Genomic DNA, 20,079 nt, shown 5'->3' with positions numbered 1-20,079 from the left:
CAATTTTTTTGAGCTAAGCCCCCCACCTTTGAGTTATAATTTTTGGTTGCCTCCCCCGACAGGCTGGGCGGCCTGCTGAGGTGAGCGAGGGGGTGGGGGTGGCACTCCCTCCCTGGACCCCACCAGGCAGCAGTGGCTCCAGCCTCACTGGTTCCTGCCCCGCCCCAAATAGCAGCCAAACGATGTGTATGCCCAAGTCCCCCACCCCCACCCCTGCTGGGCTCTGGAGTTTTTATAGCATGTTGAGTGGGGCCTCAGAGAGAAAAAGGTTGAGACCCCCTGATGCAGAGCACTCCGGAAACCTTACAATGGCAGGAAATCTTGTGCTCGGTAAAAGCCTTGACGAATGTGCTGCCCAGGAAACAAGAGCTGTGTTGTGATCATGCTGTCGTGCCAGAACAAGGTTAACTCGTTTTGTTACTGATCGTGGTGAGAAGCACTGAATAGTCTGTCTGAAGCCAGATACTGGATCTGAGACCATAAAATTAGCTCTTAGAACTGGGAAGACTGGATGTGCTCGTGCCAGGACATGATTTCGGGGATCCAATAGATGATGGGAATATATTTTAAGGAGGGAGTCCAGTGAGCAAACTTCCCTTCTCAGAAGTGAAAATAGCCTCATGATATCCGAGTCTGGCCATTTGTCAGACGATGTTGTAACTTGAACCTTATTTAATGACAGCTTTCAGAAACCAGAAGGACTTGTTCTGCGAAAAAAATCTTTCATGGAAAGTCATCAAAAACAGGTATTTATCTGAGACCAGAACATTTTTTAGCATTGAAGGGGTGGGGCGGATGTATCATTTTGGTCCAGACGTACATACGAGTTAGTTTACCAGAAGTAAAGTAAAGCACAGCAAAGTGCACTTGAAGCAAAGCCTTTGTGGAACCTGAGTAAGTATGAAAGAGTTGTTAGCTATTTTTCTGTAATTTTGGAGGCTGGCGTGGAATAGTGCATTAATTACATCTTCCCTGGGATTGGTTTCACTTTCTTTGGCGTTGAATTTTACTGCCCTTTGGCCCTAACGGTACGAACGGGTATATGACAAGGATGGTGAATGTTTCACACACAATGGACCAGATTCTGAACTCTGCTTATTCCAATGTAAATCAGAAGGAACGCCACTGAATGAAGTTACTCCAGATTCAGAGTAAAACTGAGCTGGGAACCTGGCCTAATGAACTGATTGTGTTACTATGTACGTACTCTTTCAAGGGAAAGTGTAAGGATTTATTTCATAAAGAGATATTTTAGAGGTGTGTGGTGTTTACTAAAAAAAATTAGTTAAATCTGAGCTAAAATATTCACAGCACACACAACTACCTGCATTTTTCACAGTACATTCATTCAGCTAGTGAGACTTAACGATAGTTGTCCCCTCGACGCTCTGGTGAGGGGCCCAGTAGAAATATCTATGTCTGACAGCCTGCCTTACACTTTCTAAGTTCAATTCTCCACATAAAATTGCCATTGAATCAGTTGAGTGTATGCTGCCCGGGCTTTATTTGCAATGAATTAAACACCAGCTGTGAGGGAGTGGATAACTGAGCAGAATGGGAGGGTGATATGGAGCCTCCTGTCTTCAACTTACTGATTCAAACCCTGCCCAGTTTGGCTTTTGAGTTTGGTGGGGTGTCAGGCTAATTCCCAGCGGGCCAGTGGACACCCCAGAAAAGCTACCACCACAATTACCCTGAAATTCCTCCAAGTGCTCTCCCCACAGCAGAGAGGCCAAGGCTGTATGGGCAGAGGTGCCTTGGCAGGGCATTGTGTGTGGAGGTCATGGCCTGGGTTTAGCGTGACCAGATCTCCCGATTTTATAGGGACAGTCCCGATTTTGGGGTCTTTTTCTTATATAGGCTCCTATGACCCCCCACCTCCTGTCCTGATTTTTTCACACTTGCTGTCTGGTCACCCTACCTGTGCTTCATATGGCCTGTGGTGTGCACGCCTTGCATGGAAAGAGGAAGGTGAGCTGAGTAATTCCTGGTGACTGAGTTGTGGGGAGACTGTGCGGGGCTGTAGACTGCAGGAGTGATGTCCCGGCCCCCAGTGAAGTTAATGGGACCATTGCCACTGATTTCATGGGGGTCAGGAGTTTATTTTAGGCAGCAGTGAGCTGCGAGAATGCCCACTGTTGCACCGCGTAAATCTAATAATAGTGGGATTCTAGCAACGGTCCTGTGAAAACATCACGTGGACACAGGAGTTTGAAAGGCCTCCTCCTAATCTTTTATCCATCGATGTCACTGGGAGTTGAAGGTGCTGAGGATTGGGTTCCAAACCAGCCTCGCAGTGTCTTCCTGTTCCGCTGCTCGGATCACATGGCCTCTGTTGTGGCCTCCCCTTTTTCTCCGCAAAGAGTCCAGACTGCTAACCTTCAAAGCACCTCCTGACTGTGCCCCCGCCTATCTCCAGCGCTGCCCTCCTTCTCTCTCTCATCCCTTCTTCCATGCCGCCTGGCTAACTGCTGCTGAGCAGCCCACTACTTCCTGCCTGCTGCAAGCTCCTGGAACCCCGCAGGTTCTGTGACCCATCCAAGCTCACGTGATCCAACCACAGGCTGGTTGGCCTGTGCTGTATTCTTCTGTCTCGTAGCCACTTGTGCCTTAACTGCAGGGTGACCTTATTTGTGGGGAAGGGTTTAAAAAAAAAAGTCCCCCGGGTAAAGGAAAACACAAGACTGATCATAAAATCGCACGAGTTGGCAACACTGCACTGGGCTCCTGGCAATGCTGAGCGTTATGCTCTGTAGTGTTTGCAGGATTGGGCCCTGCTGTTGTCGTTATGGGCTGGCCTGAGCGAGGGCTGGCCTGCAAGCTGCACTGCCCCAGAAATAGCTTCAGAGACACCCCAGTTAGGCACAAATCCCCTGCTGCTCGCCTCTTGCACTGGGCAGGGAGGTAAACTGTCTGCCACAACTTCTCCAGCCCGCAGCTCCAGCCAGCTCTGTGAATGGCCTGGGGAGGTATTATTCTGCCTTGTATGCACAGCTGCCCATTTTGGAGGGAGGCAGGGCACACAGTCCTTGCTTCCTCCCCCGGCCCCCCCGAGCTCCCTACCAGCAAACCTGGAGCTACAATCCAAGCAGGTCTTACCCAGCCATGCTCCCCTACTCCCCTGCCTGGCTGCATAAGAACCAGCCAAAAACCTAGCACTATAACCATTAAAAAAAACATGTATTCAAGCTTTCAAAAGTACCCAGCACTTTTGCCTATGCTCTGCGACTGCCTGCTGCATGTCTGTGCCACTCTCCCTCTGCTCCCATCCTACAATAGGTTAATGAGACTACAGAAAAAAATCTTTGCACTAGGTAGGCCCTGGATAAATATAGTACGTCATTCTCCAGGGCTGTCGGGCCGTCGTCATTTCCCAGCACAACGTTAAAACATGGGACAGGCTGAAAATTGTTGCTCTGGAGATGAGACGTGTTATGCCAAGACTAATCCTGGGCTGAGTGTTTACCCTTGGCGGGTAGTTGTTAGTCCCCCTCTAGACACCTTGGCTGCAATGCAGTCCCTGGAAACAACCGTGGCTGCAATGCAGCAGCACTCCCTGCTCTGTTACCACTGTAATCGGGAGAGGCAGGTCTGAGCAGGAGAGAACAGCCAGAAGGGAAGGGCTGATAGAAAATCTGGTTTAGTTCCTACTTGGGGATCTGCAGAACACTCAGGTAAGAGTCCGGAATTGCCAAACGTGAATCTATTAGGATTTTAAATGTCAGCATGCCCTGATTTTTCTTCATTGAGAATTGGTGCCATTTCTTGGCAAGCGCTAACTCCTCCTGTCAAGATACTATGGAGATGGGCACCATAGAAATGTGTGTGTGATAATAAAGACACTTCAGCTGATTTCTGCTCCCCGCCTCGCAGGAGTGAAATTAGAAATGGGCAGATACTGAGGAGTCCATCTAGTGCATTGCCCACTCTCCCCTGGGCCAGCGCAGGATGGATCCCCATTGTACATTCTCCGGTGCTGCGTGGGCAGGTGATATCCAAGCCTTGTTTACAGCTATGGGGCAGCTCCGTGGTCAGTCCCCAGCAGAGGCCGCTCTGGGCATAGGCAAGCTAGGCAGCTGTCTGGGGCAGCAGATTCATCAGCAAGTTGGGATGTGACCCACCGGCACTAGTTGTCTGTGTGCACCCTGCTGATGCACATTAACAGTTCATTAAAGCACTTTGAGATGGTTCCTCCTGACCCTCCCATGCCATCGGCTGCCTTCTCTAGTGTCCAGCCCCATCTATCCCCTGTGTCCTATTCCTCCACCCCATCTGCCCCATGATCTGCTCTCTGCCCCGTTTTCCTAGCCTCCATGTCCTAGTCTCTCCCTACCCCATTTGCCCCTCACTACATCCTGAACCCCACCCTATCTGTCCTCTGTGTCCTGGTCTCCCCGCGGTCCTGGTCCCCATCCCTACCCAATGTCCAGACTCTGGTCCCCCTGTATTATCCCCCCATTGTTCCCCCATGTCTTGCATCCCCCGCTTCTCCCAGTCGCATGATGGGGACTCTCCATCCTGTGACTTGGTGCAGCTCCACCTGCACTAGTGTTGCCAGGCATCCGGTGTTCCACCGGAACGCCCGGTCGAAAAGGGACCCCGGCGGGTCCGGGTGGCACCACTGACCAGGCCGTTAAAAGTCTGGTCAGCGACGCAGCGGGGCTAAGGCAGGCTCCCTGCCTGTCCTAGCTTCACGCGGCTCCCAGAAGGGGCAACCAGCTCCCTGCAGCCCCGAGGCACATGGGCGGCCAGGGAGGCTCCACCCGCTGCCCTGTCCTGAGTGCCGGCTCTGCAGCTCCCGGTGGCCAGGAACCGCGACCAATGGGAGCTGTGGGAGCAGCGCCTGCGGGCAGGAGGGCAGCATGCGGAGCCTCCCTGGCCACCCATGTGCCTAGGGGCTGCAGGGACCTGGTGACTGCTTCCTGGGAGCCCCAGTAAGCACCGCACCCCAACCCCCCTGCCCCAGCCCAGTGAAAGTGAGTGAGGGTGGGGGAGAGCGAGTGACAGAGGGAGGGGAGATGGAGCAAGTGATGGTGGGGCCGCAGGACAGGGGATGGGGCAGGGGTGTTCGGTTTTGTGCCATTAGAAAGTTGGCAACCCTAACCTATGCTGTAGGGTGTTTGGATTGACACCCAGCGGGATGTCTTGGGGTGGGGTTACCAGAGCCCACCTGGGGAGGGTGTGGGAGATGGAGCTGAACGCTGGGAGTCCCAGCACGTGCTGCTCTTGGGGGCAGATCTGTAATGCGGGCCTGGGTAGGGCTGCTGGCTCCTTTGGGCCCCCAGTGGCGGCGGGGTCCTTCCAGGGAAGCCTGTTTAAGGAGGAGTTTGCTGCTATATTTGCTGCTCTGGCCGACAGGGGGGTGGGGATAGGGAGCTGCAGGGTTCACGTCTGTCTGCATGAGGCATCCTCTTTGAAATGTTGGTGCTATTTTAAAGGAACCACTTCGGTCCCATCCACATTTCTACCTGATCCCGGGTGGGAGCAGGGGTCGCTTACCCACCCACCAGGCCAGGACTGTAGCCAGGTTTAGCACCGCAGTTCAATCCAGTTTGTGTGGACCAGACTTGAGGGGGCTCCGCCCCTTACATCCCTGCTGGGGTCTAGGTCCCCTGATCTCTGGGCCTCACACACAGTTGTATAAACCTGGCACCCATGTTAAGGAACTGCCAATGCTCACAGGGTGCACACTGTCTAGTAGAGGGGGGTGGCACACTGAAGTCCTGTCTACAGGCCTCCGGCGGGGGGCGCGCGGGGGGAGAGAGGGCAAAGGGGGCAATTGCCCAGGGGCCCGGGGGGTTTAAAAGGTTGATTGTCTGGAGCAGCCGCTGGTTCTCTGCACCAGCAGGTGCTGGGAGATGACAGCAGCATGCTGGGCTGCCAAGCCAGGAGGGAAGTGCCTTGTATTGCCCCATATCAGACCTTCTAGCTGATAAGGAGTGACTCAGGGTTGTGTCAGGGCTACAGAGACCATCTGGAAACAGAGATCCATTATTATCCAGTGTGTATTACAGCTCTCATCTGTTTCATATTACCTTGACTAGGGCAGACCCCAATTTGCCTTCATCTCATATGCACATGTGCTGGGATCTTTCTGCCAGGGGCAATTATTGGCCTGTGGAAGATGGTGTCTATATCCTACAGTGATGCCTACATTAGCTGTACCTACCCTCTGATATCACTGAGTCCAGCTGCTTATTAACCCTCAAAAAGAGATTAGAGCTTTATCTGAACAAGTGGCTTCATGCAGGTTAGGATAAAATTAGGAGCCCTGTCAACCCTCAGGCTTCAGGACATAAGCAAATGAGCCACTGTGATCAGGAAAAGCAATGAGGAGTCCTTGTGGCACCGTAGGGGATCTTATATATAAATATACAGCACATAAAAAGATGGGAGTTGCCTTACCAAGTGGGGAGGCACTGCTAACGAGGCCAATTCAATTAGGGTGGATGTGGCCACAATAGACTATTACAATATAACTAGCCAGGGCATTGTGGCCATAGGGAGGTTTCTCTGATAGAGCTTGGGAGGACTGCTGCAGAGACTAGCTAGATTCTCACTCTGTTGCAGTCCAACCCTGCTGGATGCCTGGCCTCAGAGAGGATGAATTAGAACTGTGAGATAAAATGAGCTGTAGAGTATTTCATGCTTCCCTGCATGTCCCTTGCTGTGGGATCTTTATACCCAGTTTGAAGACTAGTGCCTCATCTTTTGCCCATGGCCAATTGAGAGCTGCTGGGAATAGAAATTTGTCTTTTTTTTTTTTTTGCTCCACTTTAGGAGAAATGACTTGCTGGAAAGTGGTGAAATCTGTTCTTGTACTCTGCCTGATCCTCATTCCCATATTTGTCTGGTAAGTATCTGCTGCTGGCCTTACTTACCCACTGACTCATACTCTAGGAATGCTCACAGGCAAACACTGCTAGTGATGCATCACAAATCACTTGGAGGGAGACTAGGTATTTTATTATTACTATTTATGCTTTGCATGTATTTCTGGCCCTGTTATAATGGCTGTTATGCACCATTCCGGAGGGGGCTGTGTGTCACCAGTGGTGAAGGGAGCCCTGTATATTTAAATGGTTTGCAGTCTGTAAAACACTTGATGTAAATAATAATAATACTTATCCCTTATTTTAAAGCTGGATCCTACTGGACATTAGCCATTCATGATGCGCTTTCACATATGAACAGCAGTAAATTGTAGTCCAAAAAGAGGGGCATATCAGTGTCCTCTGCATCAGCTGGTGAATTGGCTAGATAACCTAGCAGGCCTCCTCAGTCTCTGTGCATGATTCGGAGAAAACCTTTGAAAATCCTGTCAAGTGCTGGAAAATGTCTTCCTATCTTTTAATGATTCTCCTGTTACTTGCAGGATGATAGTCTGGAATGGGCCAGTCCACTACCTTCCATACTACCTTCCTTGCCCAGAAATCTTGTAAGTATCCAGTCTGAGACAGAGCTGAAATGATGACTTGCCTAAAGTCACACAGTGAGTCTTGGCAGAGCTGGGACTGGAACTGAGATCATCTAGTTCCTGCCAACTGGATTATTTATTATTATTTATTTATTATCTATATTGCTGCAGTGCTTAGGAGTCCTAGGCCATGGCTACACTTGCAAATTTGCAGCGCTGCAGCAGGGTGTGAAAACGCTCCCAGCGCTGTACGTTATTCCCCACAGGGAGGTGGAGTACAGACAGCGCTGGGAGAGCTTTGAAGTGCAAGTGTAGCCATAGCCCTAGTCTTGGAGCAGGACCCCATTGTGCTACATGCTGTACGAACACAGAACAAAAAGATGGCCACTGTCCTAAAGAGCTTAGGCCCAGATCCTTACCGGTAGTTAGGCCACTTACTTCCATTGATTTCAATGCGAGTTAGGGGCCTAAATACCTTTTGTGAAGCTGGGCCTTACATCTAAGTAACCACAGTGGCCTTCTGTCCTTGGTCAGTGGAGTTAGACAATATCATTCCCCACCCCATGTCACCGTCTGTTGTTCTTGTTGACGCTCCCATTACTTAGACATGGGAAACACAACATTCTGTAGAGAGAATAAGAATCTAGACACTTTGGGTTGCTTCTCAATGTACCCAGCTTGAAACATTCACTGTCCATTAAGATGTTACCCCTCTGAAAGCCATTTTATACTGGGATCTGTTCCAGCTGATGGAATGGCTCCCTTCCCTCTTCTTTCTTTAACAGGTCATGTGTTCATAGTTTAATAAAGGCACAGAGAGCTGCGTGCAATCACTCTGCCGCTCCCTCGCCTGTAGTTCCTCATCTCCCTCTGGTATTTTATTTTTTTTTACACTCCATAACCATGTTATTTGGCTCTGTAAAGCAATTTGGGATACAGAGTGTACGAAATCAAGCAGTTCTGAATGGCTACAAACAGCGCCAACCTGCTGTGTGAGCTCAGCATCTGCCCATGTTACCTTTAAACAAATTTAGTGCAGCTGGTGGTGAAAGGAAACCAAACGGAGGGCATCTTGGCTAAGCCTTCAGGTAATGAAATCCAAGTAGGCTGTGAATTTGTGGCTTAGTGATGCTGGAAATCACCCCAGGCTGCTTTTTAAATAGGTTTGGTGCTGGCTGCAGCAATGCAAAGTGCTGACCACATTGCAACAAAAGCTGTGCTAGCCCAGGGCAGATGCGGTTAGGAAGTGATATGTCAGTCCTCAGAAATATAGGGGCAGGTTCTGTGCTGCCTCTCCTGAGGGCTCTAGCGCATACCGCCTGTGGGGGAGAAGGCAGGGTAAAAGTGGCTATAAGCTGTCCTCATGCACCCTCGTTCTGGGCAGCTGCAGGGGCCAGGATGCCCCGACATAAGTTAGAGCAGCTCTGGGGTCTCTAAGCCTCCCCATGGCTATCTGTGGCCTGGAATCCCTGTACTGCGGGATGCTCTGCGCATGCCCCATGCCTGCTTCCTATGACAGAGCCTGCAGTGGGGTAGTGGGTAGTGGAGGGCTGTCTACATCGGCCCTCTGCTGCTCTGTGGCCAGTGGAATTCTCCTGGAGCTCCTCGACAGTCCGAGTAGGAGCTAGAGTCAGCACTGATCAGAATCTATAGTTTTCTGTTTTGTCTTCCCTCCGTTACAAGCTAGAATTTAGCTTTGATTTTGTGTAGCTACCCAGTGCTGCTGGGATCTGTTAAAAGAAGCTTGGCTGCTGCTTCATTACTGGTGAGAACTTAAGGGGCACGAACTGGAACTTTGGTGTCCCACAGTGGTGTTGGTGCAGAGGAGAAGCCAGTACTCACTCTCCTGTCGCTGTTCTGGTGCTGCAGGGCTAAGAGGAGGACAAATGTCCTTTGGTCAGCAGATGGGAGTGGAAGTCTTAGCCCTGCTGAGTAGCACTTCCGCTGGCATTCCAAGGGGGCTTCAGGGGGAACGCTTGTGTATGTGTGACTGCACGTGAGGTAGGCTCCGATTCCCTGACCCAACTCTCCTCCCTTTACATCACAAACCCTGTCTCTCTCCAGGTAAAAATTCCTCCAGTAGCAGGGAGTGCCCCTGCAGGTACAGTGTCAGCGATGTGCAGTGCACTCTGACAATCCCTTGCTAGCCTCTAGTCCATTAGCGTATTGTCTTGAGGCTCTAGTCTTCTCCTGATTTCCCCCAGAGAATCTGGGAGCTGTAAAGGATTCCCCGGGGTTGTGTAGCGAGGTGCCATTTTCAAGGAGTGGTTTCTCTAACTGCGCTTGAAGCTTCACCTAGGGAGACAATGCACACAGCCCACTGCCAGGCAATGCAGCTTGTGGGGTAGGAGCGACCAGGGCCTGTGCTTTGAGGAGTATTTGGTGCAAGGACCGATCCTGAAACTGACCTGCCCTGTCGTGTCAAGGAGAATGTACAGACCTTTCCCTCTTTCCTTCTTCTCACACAGCTCCATGAAACTACAATATGCAGAAGAGAAGCCCGTCCAGCTTTTCCCTGAGTAAGCACCAATCTTTGTAATGTCTCCCCTTTGAAATGCTTTTCCTCTCCTCCAGGCCTAGTCCTCCATTATTCAGTGGGGTTTTGTTCTCCTTTGCAGGCTATTTTATCCTCAGCCCAGATCACTGGATCAGAAGTAAGTTTCCTCCCAAGACAGCCTGATTCTGCGACACACCCCCCATCCCCACCCCCAACAACTGATGCGAGTAGACCACTGTCTTCAATTTGGGGTGCTCAGGGTCTCTCAGGATGCTGGGACAGGTTGTAATACCTTTAATCGCACTGAACAGCACCTTACTCTGAGTAGGCTAATTGAAGTTAACAAGACTACTTGTGGAGCAAGATACTACTCCACATGAGTAACGGTAACCGAATACAGCCTCATGATGACAAATGGATGGCTGTGTCTCATCCCCAGGCTGATGCATTATCTTCCAAGTATTTTGGTGTTTGGTGTCATTAGCCCCATTCTTTTAATCCTCCCCCATTAGCCAGTGAGGAGTGACTAGTTAGGTGCTCAGATGCTACGGTGATGGGCAATGGTATAAAACTCCAAGAGGAAGCTTCAATTCCCTTTGGGTACATCATTAGGATTTGGAAGGATCCTTGCAATGCATTTCCACAGTGATGACTTACCAGATTGAAAAGTACAGTCCCTAATCTCCCCCTGGCTTCCCCTTTGCAGGAGTGGGCCCAAAGGGAGCAGTGTGTCTAATGCCCCTAACAAGTTCCCTTCATTAGACACCATTTTAACACATCATATGTGTGTGTATCCATCCATGTTTGCATCCCAATTGCTGTTTTGCTAGGACACATTGGGCCTAATTCTCCTCTCACTCATGCAGGTGTAAATTGAGAGTAACTGCAGTGAAGTCAATGGAGTTATATTGGTGTAAGTGAGAGGAGACTCTGGCCCATTGTGTTGTATTTTATAGCAGCTTTTGGTGTGAAATGTTTCCGGGGGGGTGTGTGTGTGCTAATTAGTGGTTACACATGCTACCCTGGGTGTATAAATACCATGGAGACTGAGTCACCCAGAGAGATCCAGTGAAGCCCTTTGTAACGAAAGAAAATCTGATACAAGGGATAAACTTACTCCCAGGGTGTCCAAAAATAAGACTTCAGGTAACTGATCTGGAAAGAGAAGATCTTGGTTAAATGAATGTTTGTTTGTTTTCTACATACAAAACCCAATTCTATTCTTTTGCCCCCGTCAGTTCCTGAATTTATTTTGTCTCGCTATCAGAGTCCCATAATGTACAAAGAAGTAGCACTCGGGGCTCAAACATTGTGTCCAGTCAGACTGAATCTGCTGCGGGAGAGCTACAATGTAATACAACATTGGCCACCAAGCTATTCCCCTGGTTCCTTCAACCCAGCTTATGTGCCCTCTGTGGCCTTAAGGGATCTAGGCTGGAAGGTGGGGTCAGGGACAGCTGCATACTGGCATAGTCCCAAAACATGGCCAAACAAGGCATCTGTTAAGTCTCGGCAACAAATAGCTGTGGGGCATAGTCTGGAGAAGATTCTGGCAGCCCAGGGCCAGGCAAGCATCATAAAACACATCTCATTGAACACTCCAGAATGCTGGACCAGGTATAAAAACATTAGCTATGATCCAACATATGAAAACTACATTTCCAGGCTGAGATAATACAGTGCCACACCACAGATTGTCTTTTCATAACCATGGCAACGGGGCAGTTTTTGTTTAATTTTAATAATTTTGCATATATTTTAAATCCATATGCAGCAACCTGTATCTGGCCTGCAACAAATATAAGGAGGGCACGTGTGGCCTCCCCCTGTGTGGAGTTCAGTGGCCCTGTGCAGAGATCCCATGGATTTAAATACAACCTAAGTGGAGCATGGACCTTTTGCTAGCTCCTCTGCACAGGACTGGATTTCATCCTAGGAAAAGAAATTCAAAGCCTGGTGTATCTGCTCTGAGGCCTCATGCAATGAGGTGATGGAAATAGCTGGAGAGACTCCTACAGTTATGAATAAGGCTGCGTGTCTGTCACAGAAGTCATGGATTCCATGACTTTCCGTGACACTTGCAGCAGCCAGTGTGGCTGGCTTAGGGGCTGCCCAAATACTCAGGCAGCCCCTGGGCCAGCAGCAATTTAGGTGTGGGAGAGGGCTCAGGGTTGGGGTGCAGGGTTGTGGTTACTTGGGGGGGGGGAGGCTCCCCGGAAGTGGCCAGCATGACCCCACAACTCCTGACCGAGGCGGAGGGGCCAGGGGGCTCTGCACACTGTCCCTGCTTGCAGGCACCACCCCTGCAGTGTCCATTGGCTGTGGTTCCCGGCCAATGGGAGCTGCGGAACCGGAGCTCAGTGGGCAGGGGTGGCTCCACCCAGCACCAGCACTACCCCCTTCCCTGCCCAGTCCCCACCAGCACCGGGCCATGTGCCACCACCCAGTCCCCCCAGCACCTGCGGTGCCCCCAGACTGCCGCCTCCCCCCACCCCAGCACCAGGGACCCTGGCCCAAGTTTTAGTTACAGGTAAATAGTACAAATCATGGCTAGGTCACGGGCTGTGAATTTTCGTTTACTGTCCGTGACTTTTACTAAAAATACCCGTGACTAAAATGTAGCCTTAGTTATGAAGCCTCCAGGCTGCTGTGAGGGAAAATTCACAATGTGGGAGTCTGGCATGTTTCATGTACAGTGGAACTGGAAGGTGTGGGAGAGCATGGGTTCACACATGCATTATCCAGCTGGGCTCAGACCAAAGGGGCCTGTTTCCTTTCGTTTACCGCCCTTCTCTTCTTCCTTCAGGCGCCGGGATGTGCTGACTCTCACGCCTTGGCTGGCTCCCATTGTTTGGGAAGGAACTTTCAACTCCGAACTCCTGGACAGTGCCTATAAGCCATTGAACCTCACCATAGGGGTGACAGCCTTTGCCATTGGCAAGTAAGTGTCGCCCAACGGCTCCAGTTCCTGAGGCAAAAGGCTCGCCTCCTCCCAGCCAGCCTTGGTCCTGCCGTAGATTGGTGCCCTGCAGCTGTGGAGCAGTGAGACCAAGAGGACGGCGGAGGTGGAATTAAAGGAGTTGTTCAGGGAAGAGAGCAGACGAACACGGGCTAGAGATCTGGGGTCAGGAACAACTTTTTATGCATGCTCAAGTTTCCCTTTCATAAAAGTAAGGGCCTTGTTGGTAGCCGTGGCACTGGCTAGAGCCTGGACTGGTGGACTCGGCTAGAAATGAGCATCATCATCATCATAGTAATACCTAGCTCTTATATCACAGTTGTCATCAGTAGATCACAAATGACTTTATGCCATTAGCCCCATTTTACAGATGGGTAAACTGAGGCCTAGAGTGGGGAAATGACTTGCCCAAGGTCACTCAGCAGGCTAGTGACAGAACCAGGAGTAGAACCCGGGTTTCCAGAGTCCTCATCCAGTGTTCTAGCCCCTAGCCCATGCTGCCTCCCGATAGCTCAAGTAGGTTCAGTACAGTAAAGTTCTATTGCTGTCTATCAGCCCTGCTGTGTTAACACTGGTGCTAGTCCAGTGTCACACCTCCTCTGGAAAGAGACTAAGGCCAGGTCCACGCTACCAGCACTGCTATGTCAGGCCTGGTCTATGCTTAGAAGTTAGGTTGGCATGAATCACACCTGAGCGCTGTAGCTATGCCAACCTAACCCATGGTGTAGATCTCGCTAGGTCTTACATCACCCTAGCTACTGCTGCTTGGGGAGCTGGATGACCTGCACCCATGGGAACACCCCTTCCATCACTGTAGGAAGCATCTACAGTATGGCGCCACAGCAGCACAGTTACGGAGCTGTCGTGCCACTGAAGTGACCAAAGTGCAGCTGTGTGATCCCTGACTGACGACACTGTCCTGGCAGAAGTCCTGATGAAGATGCATTTCTATGGGCAAAGCTGCACTTACACTAGTATAGCTTGTTTCACTCATGGGGTGGGGGGGTGTTACGATACCAGTACAAAGCGCAGCTTTGCCAGCATAGCTGCGTCCACACTGAAAGCGCTTTGCCAGTGTAGCATATGGGTATTCCTATACTTGGTGAAGCCTTCTAAAGTAGACAAGGCCTTACAAGAAGGCTGGTTTTATTACATGGATAAGTATCCACTAGTGAGTAAGCTAAGACCACCAACCTCCCTTCGCTGGTATAATCTAACTCAGACTTAGGGTGACCAGATGTCCTGATTTTATCAGGACAGTCCCGATGTTTGGGGCTTTCTCTTATATTGGCTCCTATTACCCCCAACCCTGTCTAGGATGACCAGACAGCAAGTGTGAAAAATCGGGATGGGGGGGGGGGGTAATAGGATCCTATATAAGAAAAAGACCCAAAAATCGGGATTGTCCCTATAAAATCGGGACATCTGGTCACCCTAACCCCATCCCAGTTTTTCACACTTGCTGTCTGATCACCCTACTCAGACTTGATCATCTCCAGAGGCTGGTGTGCAATAACCTGCCTTGCCAGCCATCAAACCCGCAAGTTTAGAGACTCCCAGAAACATCAGATGCAATGTCACGCAGACTTTAAATTAAACATGTGGTTTTGGTGCTGAGTGTAAGTCAAATGACTCCCCAGTGACTTCCCCCATCTGCCAAACTGGAACCACATGAGTGATCATTAGATAGTCTGAGAAGAGACCCCTTCTGTGATGGAAAGACCTGCTGCATGCTCTGAGCCAGGAGCATGTGTCACCTCTGCCCCATATGATCATTGACACCCCCACAGATCAGACTGATTATGTGCAGAGTGCAATGGAGGTGCAATTGCAGTATGTGTAGACACACCCGAGCTAGCTTTAGTTAGGCTAGCTCGGGTGCTAATAGCAGTGAAGCTGTGCTTGCTGCAGCTTCGCTGCCGTGGGGACCTGAGCTAGCTAGATTAAAGCTTGCTCGTGTATGTCTACACATGCGGCAGTCACACGTCTGACTGTAGTGTAGACATACCGTAAATGGCCACGCGAGCTGTCAGGCCACAGAGCAGCACAGTCAGCAATTTTGAAAGCCCATCCCAGGTTCTCTGTGAGAATAGCGAGAGCTGGGACATGTGGGATTTCTAGTTCACTTCAGATATTTGACTGGCCAAGGCATGTTCTTTCTTGTCTCTCTGCCCTCAGCTAAAGTAGTGCTATTCCAACCCATTGCACTTGTAATGTGCCCATTGTTATAGCAGTATCTAGGCAAAACTCTTCCTACCACATCATAGTGTATTAAAGACTCCCAGTAACCTGGGCCACGGCCCCTCTCCCCCATGGTGCTATGCATCAATGCCTTTGTGTCTGCACAGGTACACCATGTATGTGGGCCGCTTCATGGAGTCGGCGGAGAAACTCTTCATGAAGGGCTACCGGGTGAACTACTACATCTTCACCAACAACCCCCAGGCGATCCCCAAAGTCCAGCTGCAGCCCGGCCGGAGCCTCCGCATCGTCCCCATCAAAAAATACTCTCACTGGCAGGAGATTTCCATGCGCAGGATGGAGGCGATAAACAGGCACATCGCAGAGGTGAGCCACCAGGAGGTGAACTATCTTTTCTGCCTGGACATCGACATGGTGTTTCACTACCCATGGGGGGTGGAGACTCTGGGCGAGATGGTAGCGGCCATACACCCTGGGTACTACAAAGTCCCTCGCAGCCAGTTCCCTTATGAGAGGAGGAGCTCTTCCGCTGCCTTCATCCCTGACAACCAGGGCGACTTCTACTATGCAGTCTTCGGTGGGCTGGTCAAGCAGGTGTACGAATTCACCAGGGCCTGTCACATGACCATCCTGGCAGACAAAGCCAACGGGATCATGGCGGCCTGGCAGGAGGAGAGCCACCTCAACAGGCATTTCTTTTCCCACAAGCCCTCAAAGCTCCTCTCCCCGGAGTACGTGTGGGATGACACCAAGCCCAAGCCGCCTGAGGTGCGCCTGATACGCTTCTCCACAGTGAATAAGGACTACAGGGAGATACGGGACTGATGTGTCAAGTCCTCTTGGAGGTGTCTAGCCCTCTCTTTTTTACCATGACATCAGGCCCTTGATCTGCTGCCAGTGCAGGATGTATCCCAGTCAGTGTTTCGGCTCCCCTCTGTGGATGGATTGTGGAGCTGGCACTGGGAAGGGCAGGTGGTTCACCTTAGGGATGGTGTAAGGTACTTGTTGAGAATGGTGTGATGATGCCACAGTGATGGTGACTCCTTGATCTACTTGAAAGGATCTACTTGATTCCTCCTCCCTGTAAACCTGGGGGCTGCCATTGCCTGGATAGTCACCTTTTGCCAAGCGATACCAAAGCTTAGAATCCCCTGTGTGCTGGTTTAAAAGAAAAACGCCCACATTGTAGTTTGGTCTGAGACTGGCCAATAAAACGACCATCAGCCCTGTCAAACCTCAGCCCTGAATGGAAAGGTGCAGTTAACTTTCATGATGTTTTTCGCGCTCCAGAAGTGTCTAATACCCTAAGAAAGGCTCAACCCGTAATTAGCCTGGGGAACTCATTGCCACAAGGCATTGTTGAGACCAAGAATTTAGCAGGATTCAAAAAAAGATTGCACATTAGTCTGGATAAGGAGAATATCCACAATTATGGTTTTTTTTAAAAAATAAAAAAGAACAAACAAGGAGCGAATATAAACCCTCATAGTGCAGGGCATAAACCAACCTCCAATGATTGGGGTCCTGAGGAAGCTTTCCCTGGGAGTATGTTTTTCTCTAGCTGCCTCCCGCAGGGTTTATTGCATCTTCCTCTGACGCACCTGGTTCCAGCCACTGTCAGAGACAGGATACTCAACTAGACAGAAAAATGATCTTATCCTCTCTGGCATTTCCTATGTTCCTCATATCCAGCCCAGTTTTGGAGACCCAAGAGATCTGAACAGATCAGATACAGCTCAGGCCAGCATCTGAATGTCTGCATGCATATCTCAACCAAAGCTGACTTCTGAACCTTCTCAATGGTTCACATGTCTCTGTGGATCATTCAGTCTTCTCTGATAAAGAAAATTTGGCATTGAGGTGTCCAGGCGGATCCCACTGTTCAGTCCCTTCCAGTGTTCCTAAGCACTGTGAAACAAATTGACTAGAAGCTGCCGGGTTGCTGGAAGTAGATGGTAACACCTAATGTGTTGTAGCAAATTGGTTAATTTCGCTTTGTCTTGTTAATGAAATATTGTAGTGAAATGTCATGTTCTACTCTGGGGCTCCCTCCTCCAGCTGAATAACCTTCACGTGACAGTCAGAGGAGGGAGAGTGGAGATGGGCCGAGATTACTATTTGTTTGACATGAGAACACGGAGAAGCCAATCTTGTTACCGTGCAGCCTCAGAACCTGACACTTCCTCTGGAACCAGAAGAGAAATACAAATGCAGGAAAACAACCATCACCTGCAACGGTGGCTGCCTAACTAAGGCTCAAATGCCACCCACCCTGCTGAAGCACCTGTGCCATAAGCATCTTTCAAATAGCTCCTGAGGCATGCGACCAAAGAATAACGCACGTCTTTGCCACGCTCATTTAATGTGAATAGGGAGAGAGACCACGGGGAAGCGCAGAGAATGCTGGAGCACAGCTCTGCTCCTGCACTGGAAAGCAAGGGGGGGGGGGCAGAGGTGACAGGGCTAAGCTGTCTGTTTCCAAGGAAACCGTTCAAAAAAGACTCATTTGGCAGGAGAGGGAGAGAAAATGGGGAAGAGGCAGCTGGCTGCTCTTGCCTCAGATAATTGCTAAATGGCAGCGAATCAAGCAGTTCCATTTCCAAATGCGAGTGGCTTACGAGGCTATTCCAGTCTCATGTTTGCAGGCTCCGATTGTCACTCACGGGTGTCAGTGTGGGCATTTACCTGCTGCAATGCATGTTAGAAAGCCCCTTGGCATGCCCATAAAATGTATAACAACAATGGAAAACACCACCCCCCCCCAATCCTCACCAGCTGGACACATTGGGCTCCCCTGTGATGCTTTCTTCATTAGTGTTTGGATGCTGAGGTGAGAGACACCTTAGAGATATATTTGAATCCCCTATTAAAGAGAATTGTGCTTGGAGAATTGTGCTTCTTGTCCCTTCCTCAGAAGCAAGCTCTGCATGGACCAGGAGGCCAAGGGAAAAGCCCCATCCTATTTTAACCATTAGTCCTACACCCCTCCCCCCCCCAAGAGCTATGGCTATTATTTATTCTGCAGTCATGCTTGGAGATCCCAACCAAGTTCAGGCCCCCAGTGTGCTGGGTGCTGTACACATATGGATTAATAGGTTATCAGGCCAGAATGGACTATTGGCCTCAACTAGTCTGATCGCCTGCATACAACAGGCCATTGGATTTCACCCAGTGTGGCCTGTGTTAAGCCCATAACTTGAGCTAGAGAGTATCTCGTTGACAGGGATCCAGTTTTGGCTTGAAGACTTAGTGATGGAGAATCCACCTCTGCCCTAGGGCAGGTGTTTCATTGGTTAATTACCCTCGCTGTTAAAAATGTGTGTCTTTTATTTCCCATTTGAATTTGTCCAGCTTCAGCCTCCAGCCGTGGGATCTCGTTCCGCCTTTGTCTGTTACATTAAAATGCCCTTTGCGATCAGAAATCTTCTCCCCCTCCAAGCTTTCCAGACCGTGACCACATCACCTCTCCATCCCCCCCCCCCCCACGCAGCGAGAAGCAGTCCCTGCCTCAGGCCTGTGCAAAGGGGATAGTACCTGCTTTCATGACAGCTGCTTATGATGGGGCCTCAGTTAAAGGTGTCTGTATCCAACGGTTTGAGAGAAGTTGCAGTTTGCTTCCCAGTCTGCTGCCAACCTGGTGCTTCCCAGCCCTCCTCCAGCCAAATCAAAGGCCCGCAGTCACCCCCTTGATTGGCATAGCATAGGGTCTAAGCTGTACCATGACATGGGCTGCATCGTCCCTGGCAGGCCCACACGCCGCAGCATCTCCCTAGGGCTGACCTGCTGTCGTGCAGCCTGCTCTGCGAATAGCCTCAGCAGGGCTGCAATTTGTAACTGTGCCTGGGGAGTCTCTTTGCATCCAGGCAGCAGGGCTGTGTGACAGGCGAGACGCACGCCCTGCCTGGGGGGGGCTGGATTAGCTCATGCTGGCTGAGCTCCTCCTTTAATGGACAGGAACCAGTCCTCTGCCATCACCTCTCCCTGCTTCACCCCAGGCGGAGCCAAGAACACTTCCTTCCCCCAACGCTAGCAGCAGCTTTCACTCCAGCGGGAGGAGAGCTGGAATCTGTCTATGGCAGCCAGTCACAGGGCACTGTCCCCTGCCTCTGTCCGGTCCCAGGTGGCCTCCATAATTAGACAACAGCCTGATTCTCCTACAGCTCAGGGTGGCATTAACACCAGGGCAAAGTGGGGCTATGATGCCATCATTCCAAACAAGTGGCACTCTGCCCTGCTGTAAATAACAGCCTGAGGGCCATCACCTCCCATATACAGATACTTTAGTTAACCTTTTCCAGCCTTATTTACAGGTTCACCTAGATTGTTTCAAGCAGAACACGTTTAAGGCTATCTGAACGCAAAACCCTGGCAGCTTTTGAACCAGGAAACTTCGCTTTTTCCTCTCTCTTCATTGAACTGATTTAACAAGAGTTAAATGAATGCCAGTAACCCTTTTTTTAAAGGATTTTATTCTGAGGCTTTGTAGCAACATTTTGCCATGAACAAATATTACCATCAACTCAAAGGTCCAAACTCTTTCAAACGTATTTTCTCCACTGTGCAGCTGTGGCCCTGTTACTATAATTAGAGTCTTGCTCTGTAGTGACATCTAGTGCCACTAAATGTAAATGAGAACAACCTTTATCCACAATTCTGCTCTTCTGTTGAGTTTCTAGTCTGTTCACAGAGCCATGGATGTCTATGTTCTGTTGAAGGCAAAGGCGACTACAAGAGACAGTGGGGCATGGTGGGCTAAACGTGGAATCCAGTCTCAGCTCTGCAGCTGACTTGCCTGTGGCCTTGGGCACATCACTGCACCTTTCTGCCTCAGCTTCCCCACCTGTAAAATGGGGATGATCCTTCCCTACCTCACTGGGTGTTGGGAAGATGAATTAATGTTTGCAAAGTGCTTTGAATACATAATCATCATATAAATGCTAAGGCTTATATTATAAGTCAGTTCCATTTTCCATTTCTACATAGCACCAGCTGCCAAGAGTGAGT

The 20,079-nt window shown here is 50.2% G+C and overlaps 1 protein-coding gene across 2 annotated transcripts; it reads left to right on the top strand.

Annotated features, from left to right (window-relative positions):
• Positions 1-376: 376 nt before the first annotated feature.
• GBGT1 (globoside alpha-1,3-N-acetylgalactosaminyltransferase 1 (FORS blood group)) lies at positions 377-17,941 on the top strand. 2 transcript variants are annotated; one of them, XM_044993048.1, is made up of 7 exons: positions 377-746; positions 6,781-6,853; positions 7,376-7,438; positions 9,886-9,936; positions 10,036-10,071; positions 12,721-12,855; positions 15,222-17,941. In XM_044993048.1, exons 2-7 carry the CDS (start codon positions 6,786-6,788, stop codon positions 15,898-15,900), a joined length of 1,032 nt encoding a protein of 343 aa, XP_044848983.1. In that variant the 5' UTR covers positions 377-746; positions 6,781-6,785; the 3' UTR covers positions 15,901-17,941. The 2 variants fall into 2 exon arrangements, with proteins under 2 accessions (XP_044848983.1, XP_044848984.1); XM_044993049.1 differs by lacking the exon at positions 377-746 and adding an exon at positions 6,512-6,616.
• The last annotated feature ends 2,138 nt before the right edge of the window (positions 17,942-20,079 follow it).

Source organism: Mauremys mutica, chromosome 18, assembly GCF_020497125.1.
Source record: "Mauremys mutica isolate MM-2020 ecotype Southern chromosome 18, ASM2049712v1, whole genome shotgun sequence".
Taxonomy (NCBI): Eukaryota; Metazoa; Chordata; order Testudines; family Geoemydidae; genus Mauremys; species Mauremys mutica.
This window is presented reverse-complemented; position numbering and strand designations above follow the sequence as displayed.

Bases quoted from the DNA above. Each gene is read 5' to 3' on its own strand.
- GBGT1 (XM_044993048.1), top strand. From the start codon at position 6,786: ATGACTTGCTGGAAAGTGGTGAAATCTGTTCTTGTACTCTGCCTGATC. The intron at 9,937-10,035 runs GTAAGCACCAAT...TCTCCTTTGCAG, and splicing joins CCCGTCCAGCTTTTCCCTGA to GCTATTTTATCCTCAGCCCA. The intron at 12,856-15,221 runs GTAAGTGTCGCC...GTGTCTGCACAG, and splicing joins ACAGCCTTTGCCATTGGCAA to GTACACCATGTATGTGGGCC.